Genomic DNA, 15,641 nt, shown 5'->3' with positions numbered 1-15,641 from the left:
ACCCGGGAAACAAGATGAACTGTGAGGCAGAGAGTACCCACAAGAAGAAAAGACTGAAGATCACTGTGTTTGAAGACTCCCTCCTGCCAAGCACCACAAAAATTTGACCTGTGTAATGCACTCGCACAAATTTTAAAAGGTAGATAATGTTATGATCACTGATAACAATGACAGGCTAAGGTAATAGCAGTATTTCAATCAAGCTGTAGTTTGCAGATCTGAAAGAAATTCTCTGTATGTACATCATTGCACAACTGGCCAGGGTGAGCAAAGATTAAGTGCATTTGTGGAAGACAACTGATACCCATAAGGAGCAGGGTACCAAAATGGATTGATCTGGTCTGGCTTGGCTATTTTCCATTACTACTGAAACCTGAAAAAAATTTCTATTTCTCGCTTAAGTAAAGGACCTCATTTTAATCGAAAGCAATGCTCAAAAAACCAAAAACCCACCCCACAAAACTAGTAAGCTTGGTGCCTTGTTTAGAGGAAAAGCCAGTAAGCCAGAGTTGGATCTGTTCTGTGTTACTATTCAGTCATTCTGCAATTTAATTTTTTTTTAATTTTTTTTTCATTTTTTTTATTGTACCCTAGGCTTCTCTCTGACCTCTTTATTATTGTTATTGTAATGAAATGGTAACTGTTATCAATATCATTGAAATAAACAAGAATGAGTTTGAGTTAACACTGGCTAAAAACTATTGCTACACTCAATAAACAAAAAACTCTGTGTCGAAGGGAACTGGGACAAAGGATTTTAGTTTGGCTGAACCATCCAGTTTTGATCTCGATCCAAACCCTTCCATAAGTCTAAGGATATCCCAACTGTTTTGTTTCAGGCCTGTCCCTGCTAGATGGTATTAATTATTTAGCTACTACAAACTAAAATCAGTGTTTTCTTTTTTGTTACTATCATCATTCAAATACAACTAGGTAAGAATTTAACTTAATTGCTTGGTCCTCTAGCAAATCTCTTTCCCTGTGAAACCACCTATGAAAGTACTAATGAAACTACTAATGAAACTTAGCACAGGAGGCCACTAACTTCACATGAGTTTACTAAAGGTGTTTTACTTCTTTCTGATTATAATGTATGGATCTGCCTTTAGCCCTAATAGCCTCTGAAAAGGAGGAAGTCAGGAACTGTGCTTACTGCTTATAGATACTTTTACAGCACAGTTTATGTGAGGCATGCACAGGAACAAGTAAATCAATACATGAAGAACTCCTTTTCCTCTTCTGGACTTCAGAACTGAACGATGGGATAGTCCCTCCAAAAATGTGACTGTCATACTGCAGGCAAGTAAGTAAGAAAGATTACCTTGGAGACAATTTACATCCACGTTGCAGGTATGCACTGAGTGTCCCAGTTGCTGCTAGCAACAGTCCAAGGTATGGAGGTGAAGGTTTCATAGGTCTTGAGGAAAACTCTGGGTGGAACTGAACTCCCACAAAATATGGGTGATCTACAAGATAGATGTCAAAGAAAATTATAAGACATAGGAAGAAGATAGCAGAACAACTGTTAGGAAAAACATTTATTGAAGATTTCACACAGGTGTCCAGAAGCCAGATCAGCATGTGTGAATTTAAGGGCAAGGCAGCAGGAACCTTAACTTTTTCCATTAAAAGCAACTGACAACAGAGGCAGAAAGTTAGTAAGGCAAATTAAGGAAAAATCATCCTGTGATTCAACCTTAACGTGCACAACGATGTAATTAAAAGCTGAATAATAAACCTGTACCAACACGTGGGAGGGGCGTGGGGGGAACAACCACAAAGTCTACATTTATCATGTCATTTTCATAGTATTTTGGTTATGTATATTTGGTTAATATATATTTATGCATGTATATTCAGAACATGCACCCATACATATCTGAGGGAAAAATAAAACAGTTCCTAAAAGACCAAGCATTACCATACAGCAACAATTTACACACTAAGACATGGATATGAAAGCAACATACAGAGAAAACTGGGGAAAACAAGCTTCAAGTAATTAGGCCTGGAACAGATCTCCTGGGACATTAAGGCCAGTCTCCTGTTACTGAATGCAGCTACACGATGTAGTCTCAGGCACAAAGGGTCAAGCTCTTTTGATACTCTCTCCTTTTGCTTAGAAACGTTTTCCTAATTCACAGGCCATCTTTGTTACAGCCAACTTATACCCATTTCTTATGGTGCTCTTCTTTCCTACTGTTTGGCCTGGGTGATTAAGGATGACAATATCACCATCATTCAACTCCACCTGCTAAGCTAAACAAGCCCTGCTGCTTCATCTTCCCTTAAATCTTCAGCTCTCTGCCAATCAAAGCACCTCTTTCCTACTGCTTCTGCTTCCCTTCTGTCTTCTTCGAAAGGATAAGGAAGGAAAAATGGTTTTGTACTCTCCCATGCTGTGCACCTGTTCCTTCTTTAAGTATTGTTTTAAAGGAGCTAACGTTAACCACTTCTAGTGCCAGGACACTGGACGAAATTAACCACAGATCTCTTCTGGTTCGATAATTATCCAGAATAATCCCAAACATTCAAGGCATTTTCTGCAGTACAGAATAAGCGATAACAAGAAAGCTGGGGTTTTCTTCTATGAAGATAAACTATATGGTCTAATATACTGCTCTTCTCTCTGCTGCTATGTCTTAAAAGAGAACCTGGATCCTAAATTTATCCCGTAACTTTTCTCTACCATGCAATTCAGTTCTTTAAAGCTGTAAAGCAAGACAATGACAAAGCATCAAATATTTCCTGTGGGGATATTTTGCTTAAAAGCTTTGCCTAAGCTATCTGGTGTACTGTTATTTCTGTGCTTCCGCTCCAACCCACCTCCTCCTTATGATGATTGTTTTTCTTTAGTAATCAGAGTCTCCTTGTAGCCCATTGTGAAATAATTCCAGGTTTTACTGCTGCTTTTGTTCTTTTAACAGTAACATGCAATTTAAAAATTTTGCCTGATTTATTTCACAATGCTCTCTATCAAAGTTGTTTCATGCAGAGCAGACAAAATAGCCTCCCAACACCAGCATGTGTAACAGAGGTAATCTATCAGGAAGAAACTAAGCAAACACCACCATGACAATTAGTAGTTTATGAATTCACATGTATCCTTTGCTCTCAGATTACTCTCTATGGTGCAGTTGCTTGACATTATAAGTAGGTGTCTATATGCAAAACCTGGTTCAAAATTACAGCACTGTTCTTCAACATACCATGGAGTATATAAAATGAATTCTCAGGAGCATCATGTCACAAACAGCACTCCATAGGATCATAATGTAGTCTCAGGATAAATTTATGTTTGTGTGCATGGAGTTTATCTTAACCAATGGCAATTAGGGGCCACGTAAAAGAAAAAAAAAAAAAAAATCTTGTAAGGTAGCCTGCATCTTCAAGTGCTTGGTACTCATCTAGCCAACAGTAACTTAACAGCAAGGAGTTCATCAAAGAATCAAGCAAAATCAAAGGGATTGTTTCTAAGAACTACTCTGTGTAGCATTCAACAAACATATGCAGTGTAGCTCCTTTTTATTTTACAATCTTTTAGAAAAGACATCAAGTCTTACTTGGTAAAGTAGTCCAAATCTACCAGATTTCCATACTATCAAACCCTCATCTATCTGAATCACTTATGTGAAAGAAAGGAGCTTTGCTTTCTATTTGATTTGCATACTTCTTTCTATGATTCTAAACAGAGGGTAACTGAAAGAGACACCAACTGATTACAACAGAAGGCACCTTGGGAGATCTCTAGTCCCACCTCCTGCTCAAAGCAGGGTCAAGTTCGAAGTTAAATCAGGTTGCTGACAGCTTTGTCTAGTCAAGTTTTGAAGGTCTCTATCTGCAAGGATGGAGATTTCACAGCCTCTCTAGGCTAATATATTCCAGTGATGTTTTATACTTTGGCTACATTGCATGTATACATATTTCATATACTCAAGCAAACTGAACGTATATTAGTTATTGGGACCCGATTAAGAATATTTGAGGGTGCTTAGAGAGCAGGCCAATGTCAGCGTGAAGCTGGTTTTTACCTTTAAAAGGCCAAGGTGATCATGAGAGTCCCTGATGACTGGAAGAAGGCAGTCACCATGCCCTTCTTCAAGAAAGACTAAAACAAGGATCCAAGGAACTACAGGACAGTCAGCCTAACCTCAGTTTATGGTAAGATTATGAAACAAATCCTCCTCCAAGGCATTTCCAGACACATGAAGGACAGGAAGACAATTGGGCACAACAAGCTTGGGAACAATCAGTCTTTAGATGCAAGGAGAGCAGCAGCCTTCCTTTATCCTGACTTTAGCAAGGCTTTTGATACGGTTTCCTAGCATGCAAGTTGGGAGATATGGATTATGGGTAGACTACAAAGTGTGTTAAAAAATGGCTGGACTGCTGGGTTCAAAGAGCAGTGGTGAGTGGTTTGAAGTCCAACCAATAGCATACTTGGAGATACTCAAAACTTGACTGATACGGCTCTCAGCAACCTGATCTATATTTGAAAGTAGCCCTGTGTTGAAGCAGAGGGTTAGACTAGATGACCTCCCAAATCACTCCATGATACTACATAGCCAAATCCCACTGAGCTAGAATTATGACCTTTTGGAAAAGGAGCATGTCTCTCCCTGATAATCAAATGTACGCACAGTCCTTGAGAAGTGTAAGACTTCTAACATCCTCTGAATCTTCACCCATTGTAATACACAGGTGGAGTTTGCAGTATCACCCTACATGATCTTGGCTGTTATGACAGCTAAATATTGTGCCTACATGCCATTTAACAACCTATAGTTTACATGGTTTTAACAGATGTGGAAAGTACTACAGTCAAGCAAGACACTCACTCTCCAGTTCAATAATTTCCATTCTGTTCCCTTCCGTATCATGGCCAACAAATTTCAAACCTTTCTCTTCAAAGCAGTGAGTCAGTTCTGGGTTCACCTGAAATATTGAAAATAATAATAATTGTAGTTCTATTTATTTTTTGATTTAACAAACAGTAGTAGTTAATTGTAATGTTTTTAGTATACATACAAGAATGAAAAGAATCGAGAAAAGAGCTGGGAACTTTTGCTTTCTTGTTTTAACAACTCTGGTACAAGTTTGTAACAGTGGGCACTCTTATTTATAAAGAGATAAATCAGTAATTTTAAAACTTGCTACATAACATTCAAAGATTAAAGCCAGCGTCCCTTCTGCTTGCTGTCCTCCTGATTCTGAGCAGCTTGCATTCCTCATTTTTTAAACAGCCCACTACGGTAGGTGTAAAGACTGACCTCCTCTTTGAACACTGCATTTCGGTGGTTATGACATAAGCTGTGGTTCAGCTCCTCCTTCAAACTGAGGAGCTCTGCAGCGAGCTGTTTCATTTCCTTGGTGATATTCTAACCACTCAGTTAATACTCAAACTCTGAGCACATTTACCATCATCACATTCTCCTCCCAGCTTTTTAAGGAAACTTAACATTGTCTGAATCAGTTTGTAGCATGCACACATCTCATAGCTCATCAGGAGACACTGATGGAGTCAGGTCCCTTCTGAACTATCTCAGATAACTCTAGAAGTCCAGCTCTTGCCCATCTCCTTGAATGACATTATTTTGAATGTACACAGACATCTTTGCTCAGATGTTTTCAGACAAAGGAGTGGACCTATACAAGGGGCCTACAGAGTTGGATGGTACGAAGCAAGTGATCTGAATTAGCCTCCAAGTTGTAGATGCGTGAAGTCTGCCTACATTTAGGCTATGAAAGAATGTGCACTATCTGAACATAATCTAAGCCTTTAAATAAGCCAAATTGGCCAACGAGCAATGCATTTAAGGATTATAAGCCTTTACCTTTCAAATACTTCACAAGAAGTCAAGTCAGGTAATCTCTGACATGACTCTCCAAGACCATTTTGCTAAGACACTGCACCTTCTCTACCACAGAAACAGTACACTACATTATTCCCCTCTGTTGAACACTTGCAAGAACACCTCTGCAATACTGTGTCTGGTTTCAGTACAAGAAAGAGATTGACAAATGTTGCGAGTCCATAGGAGGTCCAACCAGGATGGTTAGGGGGCTGGACCACATGCAACATAGGAGGAGAGACTGGATGAGCTGGATTTTTTCAGCCTGGAGAAAAGAAGGCAAAGAGTGGATCTTGTTTCTGACTTCAACTATCTAATGGGACAGTATAAAGAAGACTGAGCCAGACTCTGCTCAGAGATGCACAGCACAAGACTGAGATGAAAGACAAACTGCCCAAGGAAATCTCCTATTAGATATAAGGGAAAAAAGGGTTCACGATGAAGTGGTTAAGCATTGAAACAGATTGTCAAAAGATGTTGTGGAATCTCTCTTCGGAGAGATTCAAAACTAGATGGGACAAAATCCTGAGCAGCCTGATCTAATTATGAAGTTGGCTCAGCTCAAAACAGCGAGTTGGACCAGCAAACTTAAAGAAGTTCTTTTCAATCTAAATTATACTATCTAACCATTATTAAATTTGGGGTTATAATTATGTAAGAAATCTCCCATTGGCTTTAAGGAGAATCGTGCCTACAAAGAGAAACACAATTTGCTTAAGCTTTAACTTTTGAGCACAAAGTACATTAGCAGTGCTTACCTCATATCGATGCCTGTGTCGCTCCTCTACAAACATTTCATCACCATAAAGTTTCCCTGAATATAAAACAAAAAAGAAATTAATGCTAATGAGTTGCTTTAATAGTTGTTACAACTATTTCTTGTAATTTAAACCTCAAAAAAATTTCACATGTAAAACATAGCAGAACACTATTCATCTCACTCCAGCTTTCTGTTTTTCTGAGCGATGACTAGTTTCACCTGAGTTTATTCAGGATTCATACTCAATATTCCTTGACCAGAAATAGCTTAGGTAGACTAGAGTCTGAAGGCCATGCTTAAACTAATTTGAATTGTAAAGCCCAAGATAAAACAAAAAACATTTGAGTGAACAAGCAACATAAAACCCCTTCAGGGTTTTACAACAGTTGTATGCAAAAGGTGCAGTGAAGGAAGCCTTTTAGTAGCATCTGTTCCATTTTAATAGACTATGCATGGCAGCTGGCATAATACCTCCAATGACAAACAAAGAATATTGTTATTTTCTGTTTTCCTGATCTCATTACCCAAATGACTCTTGCAGTCCTCTGAGCCTAATCTGGAACATTCTATGTTCCATAGCAACAAGGAATAAGTTAGAGGTATGCACTAAACCAGAATTTAATCATATCTCTCACTTACAGTCATGGCTCAAACTTCGCTCTCAATTTATCCTAGTGTCATTAGGATTACTATTTTGCTTAGGGGTTGGTACAAGAACTAGACTGCCAAGAAGATCTCCAAAAATTGTAGAGTGATAGTACTGCAATTTTACAAAAAGTGGTATATGTGTTAATTTTAAGGAACCACCTTTTCAAAACCATTATTTCCATTCAAGTTGTAAAGCATTAGAAACAGGAATCAGATTTCCTGAGTAAATTACCAGAGCTTTCTATGAACCTTTGATAAATATGGTCATCTAAACAACTCATAATACTGGTCAAGAGTTACGACACATGTTAGCTTATATTAACTTTTCCAAGAAGTGCTTAGGCCACAGAACAACTTGTACATTGTAATATGCATATCTGTATCACACCCAGGCAAAGTATCACCCAGGTCAGTCAGATCACTAGCACAGGCATTCTCCATAAGGGCAGATTTTTCATTAAATGTGTGTATGTATTACACTTTGGTCTCCTGCTGAAGTAGACATCATTTTTAAAAGCTCAGAAGGATACAGTCTATAAGTTCAACATAGCTAAATACAGTAATAGCTCAGATCAATGTCATGGGCAGGACAATATAAGAAATATGCCTATATTTAATTGATGGACAAGAAACCACTTTTTACACATCAGCAGCATCACTTGTATTACCACTGTATAATAGGTTGATTAATAGGAGACAAGTATTACTTCAGTTTTAAAATACATACAGATCAAATTGAATCATTTGTTCTATATTCTGATTGCTTTTATTTTGCCTTTTGAAGCATCCTGTTACAGCAAATCATTTTCCTTTCCTACAACAAATAATTTGCCTTCCCAAAACAAGACTGTTTCTAGGGCTGGGCTAGGCCTAGGGCAGTGCTGGATCAGAGACTGGAGTTAAGCAGGGCCTCGCTATAACTAGGATACGAGCTAGAAACTTTGTCAAGACAAGGTGAGGACTAAGGCAGCGAGGCCAGATGACGTTTAAGGCTGAGGTGTACCGGCAACTCTAGGGAATGACAAGCAATGTTTAGGTCTGGCAAGAGCATAACAGGTAGGAGTTTGGGCTAGTTTTACCAAAAAGCTTCAGGGGTAGAACAAGAAGCCCTGGTTCACATGTCCTATCAACTCATAAAGAAAATAGAAAGAAAACATTCTGATCTTCCCAAGAAAATAATGAATTAAGCTACCATAAAATGCATTTCATTTATCTCAACAGTCTCCTCATGGTTTATTTAAAGCATTGGACCCTAACTGACCTTTTCACTGAGACTTCCAGATGTCTCTTGTTTCTTTCTTTACATTCCAATCCTGGGCAAACGCATATGGGAACAGGATCAGAGTGAATAAGCTCAGGGAAGCTGTCACCCAACTGCTTGCTTGAGGTTGTAGTCCTTTAACAAAACATGTTTTGGCATTTTTGCTTTGCCATGTTACAGAGTTCCTATCCAAAAGGCAAGTCATAAGAGCAGAAATATAACTTACTTAAAACAGAATTTTGTGTTTTGAAAACAGTCCTCCTCTTCCCCAGTCTCATTGTTCCACCCATATCTCCAGGATTATGTTCTGGCATGTCAATAACCTGTAGAGAAAAATTGTTTAAACACTGTTTCATCCAACAACAACAACAACAAAAAAAGGCAACACCATTTCTGAAAAAGCAAGTCCCTGAATCACACAGTGATAGAGGCTGAAAGATTATCCAGGGTAAATATTCCTGTACACTAGGCCCTTTCTTTTCTTTACACACAATGTTCCTTCTTACACTAAGAGGTGGAAACAGCTGTCTTATCAAGACAGCTGAAGTCCTCTTTTTTGGGCAGTGGGGAAAAGAGGAGGCCATGGAGCAGCAGAGTGAAGAGAAAAGAGAGCACTTGTAACAAGACTATAATGTTGTAAAAGCAGAGTACTAAAAGAGGCGACTCCAACATGTATGTGCTATTTCAGATTATATATGTAACTAATTTATCACAGGGAGAAAATGGAAAAACATTCCCCCCAATTCACCTTTACTAAAGAGTTTCTCAGACTGCCTAAGAATCCACAAAATGCTGGGTTGCCTTGTATGAAGAATATGCTATTTAACATTTAAAGAAGAGAATATACAAATACTGGGTCTGAGGACTGAGGTGGATGGGTCAAATGGCTGCTATGTAGGTCAAGAAGAATCCAGGATGGTGGGATTCAGGGGATGTGAGAAACCAGGGCTTAGTGGAAGGAATGCATTTAGTTTTGTTCCATTTGAAAAATCCTGTTGGGTCTCAAAATCATGTTTAGAGGAAGTCTGTCTCAGAGAGATAAACCACTTCAAAATTGTAGAAACACGAGCTGAAACTATGACCTACGTGCTTGTATTTACGTATACACAGTCAGTGAGGAATGTAACTGACAAAGAAAGGTTCTAAAAATACAAATATTCACACATATGGGTAATCTGGAATTGGATTTTTATTAACCTTAATTTGCCCTCTGGGAGTAATGAAAACAATTTCTGATGATACACTTCATAAAGTGAAGTTATTAAATTTAGAAGGGATGGTGGAAAGTGCCTAGCCTTTGGCCTTGTGCCAATGCATTTCAGCTGTGCAATTATCTCTGTATAACCTTATACCTTCAAAATGTTATTTATAAGCTATCTACTCATTATAAAATGTCACAAGCAGGAGTTGTGATCAAACCAGTGGGATATTACAAATCCTCTAATTACCTCTCAAATCTTGAGTGAGAGGACTACGCAGCACATTCAGCTAAAAAACCCCCACAAAGTCAAAAAAAAAAATTAAAAAAATTAAAAATCATTTATTGAATCCTTATTACTTCAAAAAATATGAGATTGTCTGCTTCTGCTTTTACTTTATTTCCTTCCATTTACTTTTTTCCTGAAGTAGTGGCCACAAAAAAACACAGGACATTAGAAGCAGTTAGTATGTATACAGCAGACTGTGTGTATATGTCAAACACTCTGACCCTCTGAAATCAAACATAAGTTTTCCATGAGGTGTTATTTACTTGCCTATGTCCATAATACAGATAACCTTGAAGTTGTGCTCCTGACGCTTGTCAAATGGAGATGAAGTGGTAACAAGCAGCTTTCAAGTACTTCAAGTATATGCTTCTCTTCCAATTACAAAAATTTCACTCTAACGGCTATTTAACGAATATTTGCAGTTGACAAGAAAAACAGTGAGGGTTTGTTTGTTTGTGTTTTAAGTTTGGAGGCTAAAGTCAGGATTAGACATTCCTTCATTTTCAAAAGTGTAGCAAGCACCTAAATACTGTCCCCTAACCTCAGCTTTAGATTTTTCTTTCCAAAAATTTGGGACAGGGTATTTTGGTCTAACTTTGCTAACTGAATTACGGTAATACCCAGGTGTTTGGGGTTCCCCCCTTCCCACCACTTACTCAGAAAAAAATAGATTTCACTATTTTCACCTTTCAGTATTTGCTGTACTAAGATATTCTATCAAAACATTTCAAGCTTAATGCCGTAAGTAGAAGGAAGCATGGGGATACAATGGGTGGGATGGTAACTTCCTGAAGGACATTGCTCAGCTTTTAAACTCCTCAGTTAAAACACTGGCTCCAAATGAAGCGGACCTGTCTATGCAGTTTTCACTAATTTACTGTGCTTAAAGGTGTTCTCCGGGAAGACTCAAAAACATCAGTTGGCAAATACATGGTCTCCTGTTCATTGAACAGAGCACATCAGTTCAAACAGGTTATGGCCACTCTCTCCGCTCTTCCTTCTTTCAGCAGGCAAAAAACAAACACTGGATTCTCATGAGTCCCACTAAAGCTCTAGATAATGGCCTGGAACAAAGCCAGGCTGTGAAAGCACAGCTTCCTCTGCTCTGCTTCTGCCACCCTTCGGGTCCAAATGTGACATGGGGCTGCAAGCCCAACAAAAATTCCACTGGAAAAATGGCATCACAGGGAAGATTCGGGCATTTTTCCCCAATTAATCTTTGCCTTCTGAAAGGCCTGCTTCCTTGTCTCAACAGTTACATTAGTGTGGTAGGCACACATTTGGAAGAGGATCCAACCCTTAAAACTTTCACTAATGTCTGCTAAGTCTTAATTGAGGTGTCTTTTAAGAAACATTGCATGATACAACTGTTCAACCTAATTTCTGTGGCAGATTTTCTGCCAATATGACAGCTGTATTGTTTCAACATCAAGCAGCTTACTCTGTGTTCATGTTTTGTTATTGATATGTGCATTATAAACCTGCTCTCCATCTTCCCCAAGATTTTTAGGTTTATGATAGTAAGAAAATAGACAAGGCTTCAATTATTTATTTTTGTAGTCAGGTGAGGAAAGGAGCTACTTACGAAGTAATACCTCAGAGCTATTCTGACTCCGGATCTTCCTTTTTGATGTGCTCTGTGCCTCTGATCAACTTCAGCAACTATCACAGCACAGCCCTCAACATTTATGTATTATATGAGTTTCTCTGCAACAAGGTCTGTGCGAGAAGCTTTCGAAAGCAAAGTGGCACTGCTGCCCTACAGCCCAAGGACAGTAATAAGCATCAGAAAAGGAACTCATTATGGAAAATTTTGCCATATTTTACAGAATGTATTTGATCCGATGAAAGATGAACCTTCAAGTGGTGGTTATTTTGAACAACTGTGCAACTGAATAGATTCTTCAAAGAGCTTATGCTTCCTGCCAGAGAACAAATCAGCTCTCACTATGCATTAGTTCTTTGAAGAGCAGAGAGCAGCACAGAACAACAGGCACCAAAAGCAACACAAAAGCATCAGTGGGGAGGGTGCAAGAAGAGATAAGGCATTAATTAGGTCCTTCTTATCCACATCTCTGAAAACTGCCAACACTACAGGGATTTTTACAGAGATCCCATATTATACACCAGACAGCCAACATGAAATAAATAATGAATCACTCTGACACAACACAAAGCACATTCTAGATATAAAACAGTCTGATCAGTAATAAATCATGCTACTGATGAATAGTGACTTTAACTACCCATGAACTGCAATCTTCTTTCAGAAATCTACTGCTTGGATTGTTTCATTGTTGTTCGGAAACATAAAAGTTAATGAGAAAACCTCTCAAGCCCAGACACTCAACATAGAGCAACCAAGGCCCTGAAAACCCAACATCTATCATTTTAGTAATCACCCAGGACCATTAAGTTTTGTCTTTGTTTTGCCTCACATCCTGCAATGCCATTTTGCAAAATACATCTACCTTGGTTACCTTGGGGAAAGGTCTGTTTGGACTTTGTTTGGGGGTTTGGTTTTTTTGGGGGAGAGAGGGAAAAGACACGGAGGGAGACAGGGAGGGAGGGGAGCATTACTTGATTTGAACAACTCATTGGTAAGTCAGCCTTGGAAGCAGATTTTTAGGGTTTTTGACTTTTTACTCTGTCCTTGTCTGGTGAGCAAATGGTTTGTCACTGCTGAAAGAAATTGCTATACACGTAAGCGCTAATCAAAGCATCAGGAGAAGCCCTGACCCTAAAGATTAATCCAACACTGAAAAGAGGCTCTAAGACACTCAGCACACAAGAGATGTGCAGAGGGAAAGCTGACAGGAGCAGGGAATACAGTGACAGGTACTGATGAATATTAATCCCTGCTGAACACAGCTATGAAAAAAACCCAGCAACACAAACTGACAAGGACTCAACCCAAACTAGAGGAATCCATTCTTTTATTGACTCTTCCATCATTTCTCCGCAGGATTAGTCAGTACTTACTAGATTCAACCTGATCTGTTTCAATCACGAGTTCATCAGTAAACTGACCCAGCCACCTACAAATGGGATGTTTATACTAACATTTTAGAAACAATAGTACAAACATTTTAAAGAAAAAATTGACAGATGCAACACTGAGTGGTACTGACAGCTTCCAACTTGGCAAGTAAACCAAAAAGACACTCTTTCCCCATTCATTCAAAACCAGGGTTTTAAATTTTTCAATTACTGAAAGAAGTTGCAAGGATTACATATCCGTCAGAATCGCTTATTTCCTTGTCCCCCAAAGATATCCTAGTTCCAAGGAAACCCCATCATTGTCCACCTATCTAAAGCACTCAGCCCTCTAGGATGTGACTAGTTACCATAAAGCCACTTGCAGATTTCAGACTACTCAGTGCTCTATTACTCCAACTGAAGTAATGTTTGTTTTCCAAAAGATGACCACCATCATGTATAAGATCAAAGCAGAAATCATCAATAGCTGATTCATGCAGCTACATAGTGATATGAGTAACCAGCTTGAAAAAATCCTATCCTCTACTCTCTTCACTAAACTACAGCACAGTATCCAAATATTCCAACAAATAGCTCAAATTTCTTAAAATCTTAAAATCCCATAGCATATTACTGTGAACCATTTTCCAGTTTGGGCAATCCTCTTTTACAGAGATTTGTTGTTTCCTATTTTAGAATTAAGTAATTGCCCTAGAGCATTTATATAATTATAGCCTAAAAACTCTCTAAGAAGGATTCTGCCTGAATAAGCAGAAATTCTGGTACAGAATGTTTTGTAACATTCTCTCCAGAAAAAGTCATAAAGGGTGTAACTTCTTTTTTCAAACAGTGCTTGCTCACTCATAAGCATAGTGCAGTGAACTGAGAAAGTTAATGAAGATGTTGATATGCAAAGCCCATACAGATATTGCTTAACAGCATTTTAGAACTCATTCTAGTTATTCCAACCGCATGTCCCACAGTCAGCCTAGAGACTTAATCAAGCAGAAATTTTCAGACTGTTAGTGTTAGCGAAAGGAACAGGGTCAGACAGTGCTGGCTATAGAAATACACTGGAGTGCCAGCCATGCCATGCCAGGAAGTACAGGATTTGCCACAGACTTAAATAACTAAAAGAAAGTGGAAGAATGTTCTCAGGCTTTGGACCGGTCCAGCTCTCATTACACTTAATGACCAAATACTAATTTAGTTTCAGAAAGATCAGTACATCTGAAGCTAGGAGAAATCCTCCCCTTTCTACCACATACATCTATTAAAAAGTCAGAACTCTGTCACTGCCTTTGAGGGGGACTTCTCCAACTGAAATTATTAGTAGGTGAAATTTTGCCCTTACCAAATTCACTTAAATCCACATGAGGTATATCAGAAGGAGGAAGGCATGAAGCAAGTCTGTGTCTCTGAGCATTCTAAAGCAGAGAGAAGATGTTTAAACAGTAGTATGCTTGATGGTCTCTGACTCAGAGAATTAGGATATCCTACAGGCAACTGCCATAGAAGACAAGCCCCAGTAGCGAAGCTATGCAAAGCAGCCAAGGAGATGTGAAATTGTCCTTAGTAGAGACAAAGCACAGCACGTTTTACCCTCAAAACCGTCCACTGTGTTATTTACTTCTTCTACCCTGAGTTATCATGCACGAGCAAGCATCCATTCCACTTATTTCTCGTTCATTAACAAGGTAGCATTAGTTAGAATCACTTCATCATAGTTACCTCTGCCTTCAGCAAGCAAGGCAGAAAGAAAATTGCTTACTTCAAGGAAAGTAAGCAGGAAATTTCTTACTTCAAGTGCTCACTACTCCAGACCTTCACTGAGGACAATTTCTGGTATCAGCTTCCAGGCAATGCTCAGTACCATGACCTGCACAATCCTAGTATTTCTTGAAGAAATTCCATTCATCTGCCATAATATCTTCATAGGGAAGATAAGGAGAACTAGCAACTGTTTTCCATCCCATTTCCCTAACGTAATCAGACCACTTCCAGACTTGTGAGCAAGTAAGACTGCCTGGATTCCAACCACTGATCCTTCTCACAGAATGGTGTCACCAATCATCCTGATAGCCTGTCCATCTTCCAGATCTGCCCAGTGGTGATTTGGTACTTGTTGATCAAGGATGCAGAAACTGAGTCAGAAAGGAAGTGAGTGGTCAGCAAGCAGAAGATTATAGATTGCTCTATTTTAATTTTTATTCTAGTTGGAAGGTACTTTTGTTGTGGTGTAAAACTTCCCAGCTAACTTCAGAGCTGAGAAGAAATCCCTGGAAAGGATCAGTTGAAAGATTTCTTTTGAATAATCTCTCTCAAATGCTAAGCAGAACAGCAAGCCACAGCCATTTGTTTCTAATTTTTTTTGTAAGCCCTCCTCCTTTTTCAGGCCTGCCAAGACAGGTGCGGAGGTATGTTTGCCACAAATTTATTGAAATTGTGTGTGCACGTGCTAAAATATAACAGTTGTTGCAATGGAAATAAAATACTTCTGTGGATCATTTCTTTTATTTACTGGATATGGAAAAGCATCCCATCAAAAGAATAGCTATTTAATAGAAAAAAAAAATAAGGTAATGGTACAATACTGTACCTTGAAACTGAGAAACAGACTGGAAGTTCTCAAGTAAGAGCTCTACTCCGAGAAG

General features: G+C 38.7%; 1 protein-coding gene across 2 annotated transcripts in view; it reads right to left on the bottom strand.

Moving 5' to 3' along the window:
• CTPS2 (CTP synthase 2) overlaps positions 1-15,641 on the bottom strand; it is an 82,354-nt gene that overhangs the window by 11,081 nt on the left and 55,632 nt on the right. For both annotated transcript variants that reach the window (XR_008232976.1, XM_052773827.1), the window contains exons 14-17: positions 8,748-8,844; positions 6,611-6,666; positions 4,839-4,935; positions 1,322-1,466 (exon numbers count right to left, since the gene is read on the bottom strand). Coding sequence is in view for 1 of the 2 variants with exons in the window: in XM_052773827.1 (XP_052629787.1) it covers positions 1,322-1,466; positions 4,839-4,935; positions 6,611-6,666; positions 8,748-8,844 (395 nt within the window). In the remaining variant the exon portion in view is untranslated. The remainder of the gene's footprint in view (positions 1-1,321; positions 1,467-4,838; positions 4,936-6,610; positions 6,667-8,747; positions 8,845-15,641) is intronic.

The sequence above is a fragment of the Harpia harpyja genome, chromosome 22 (genome assembly GCF_026419915.1).
Source record: "Harpia harpyja isolate bHarHar1 chromosome 22, bHarHar1 primary haplotype, whole genome shotgun sequence".
Taxonomy (NCBI): domain Eukaryota; kingdom Metazoa; phylum Chordata; class Aves; order Accipitriformes; family Accipitridae; genus Harpia; species Harpia harpyja.
This window is presented reverse-complemented; position numbering and strand designations above follow the sequence as displayed.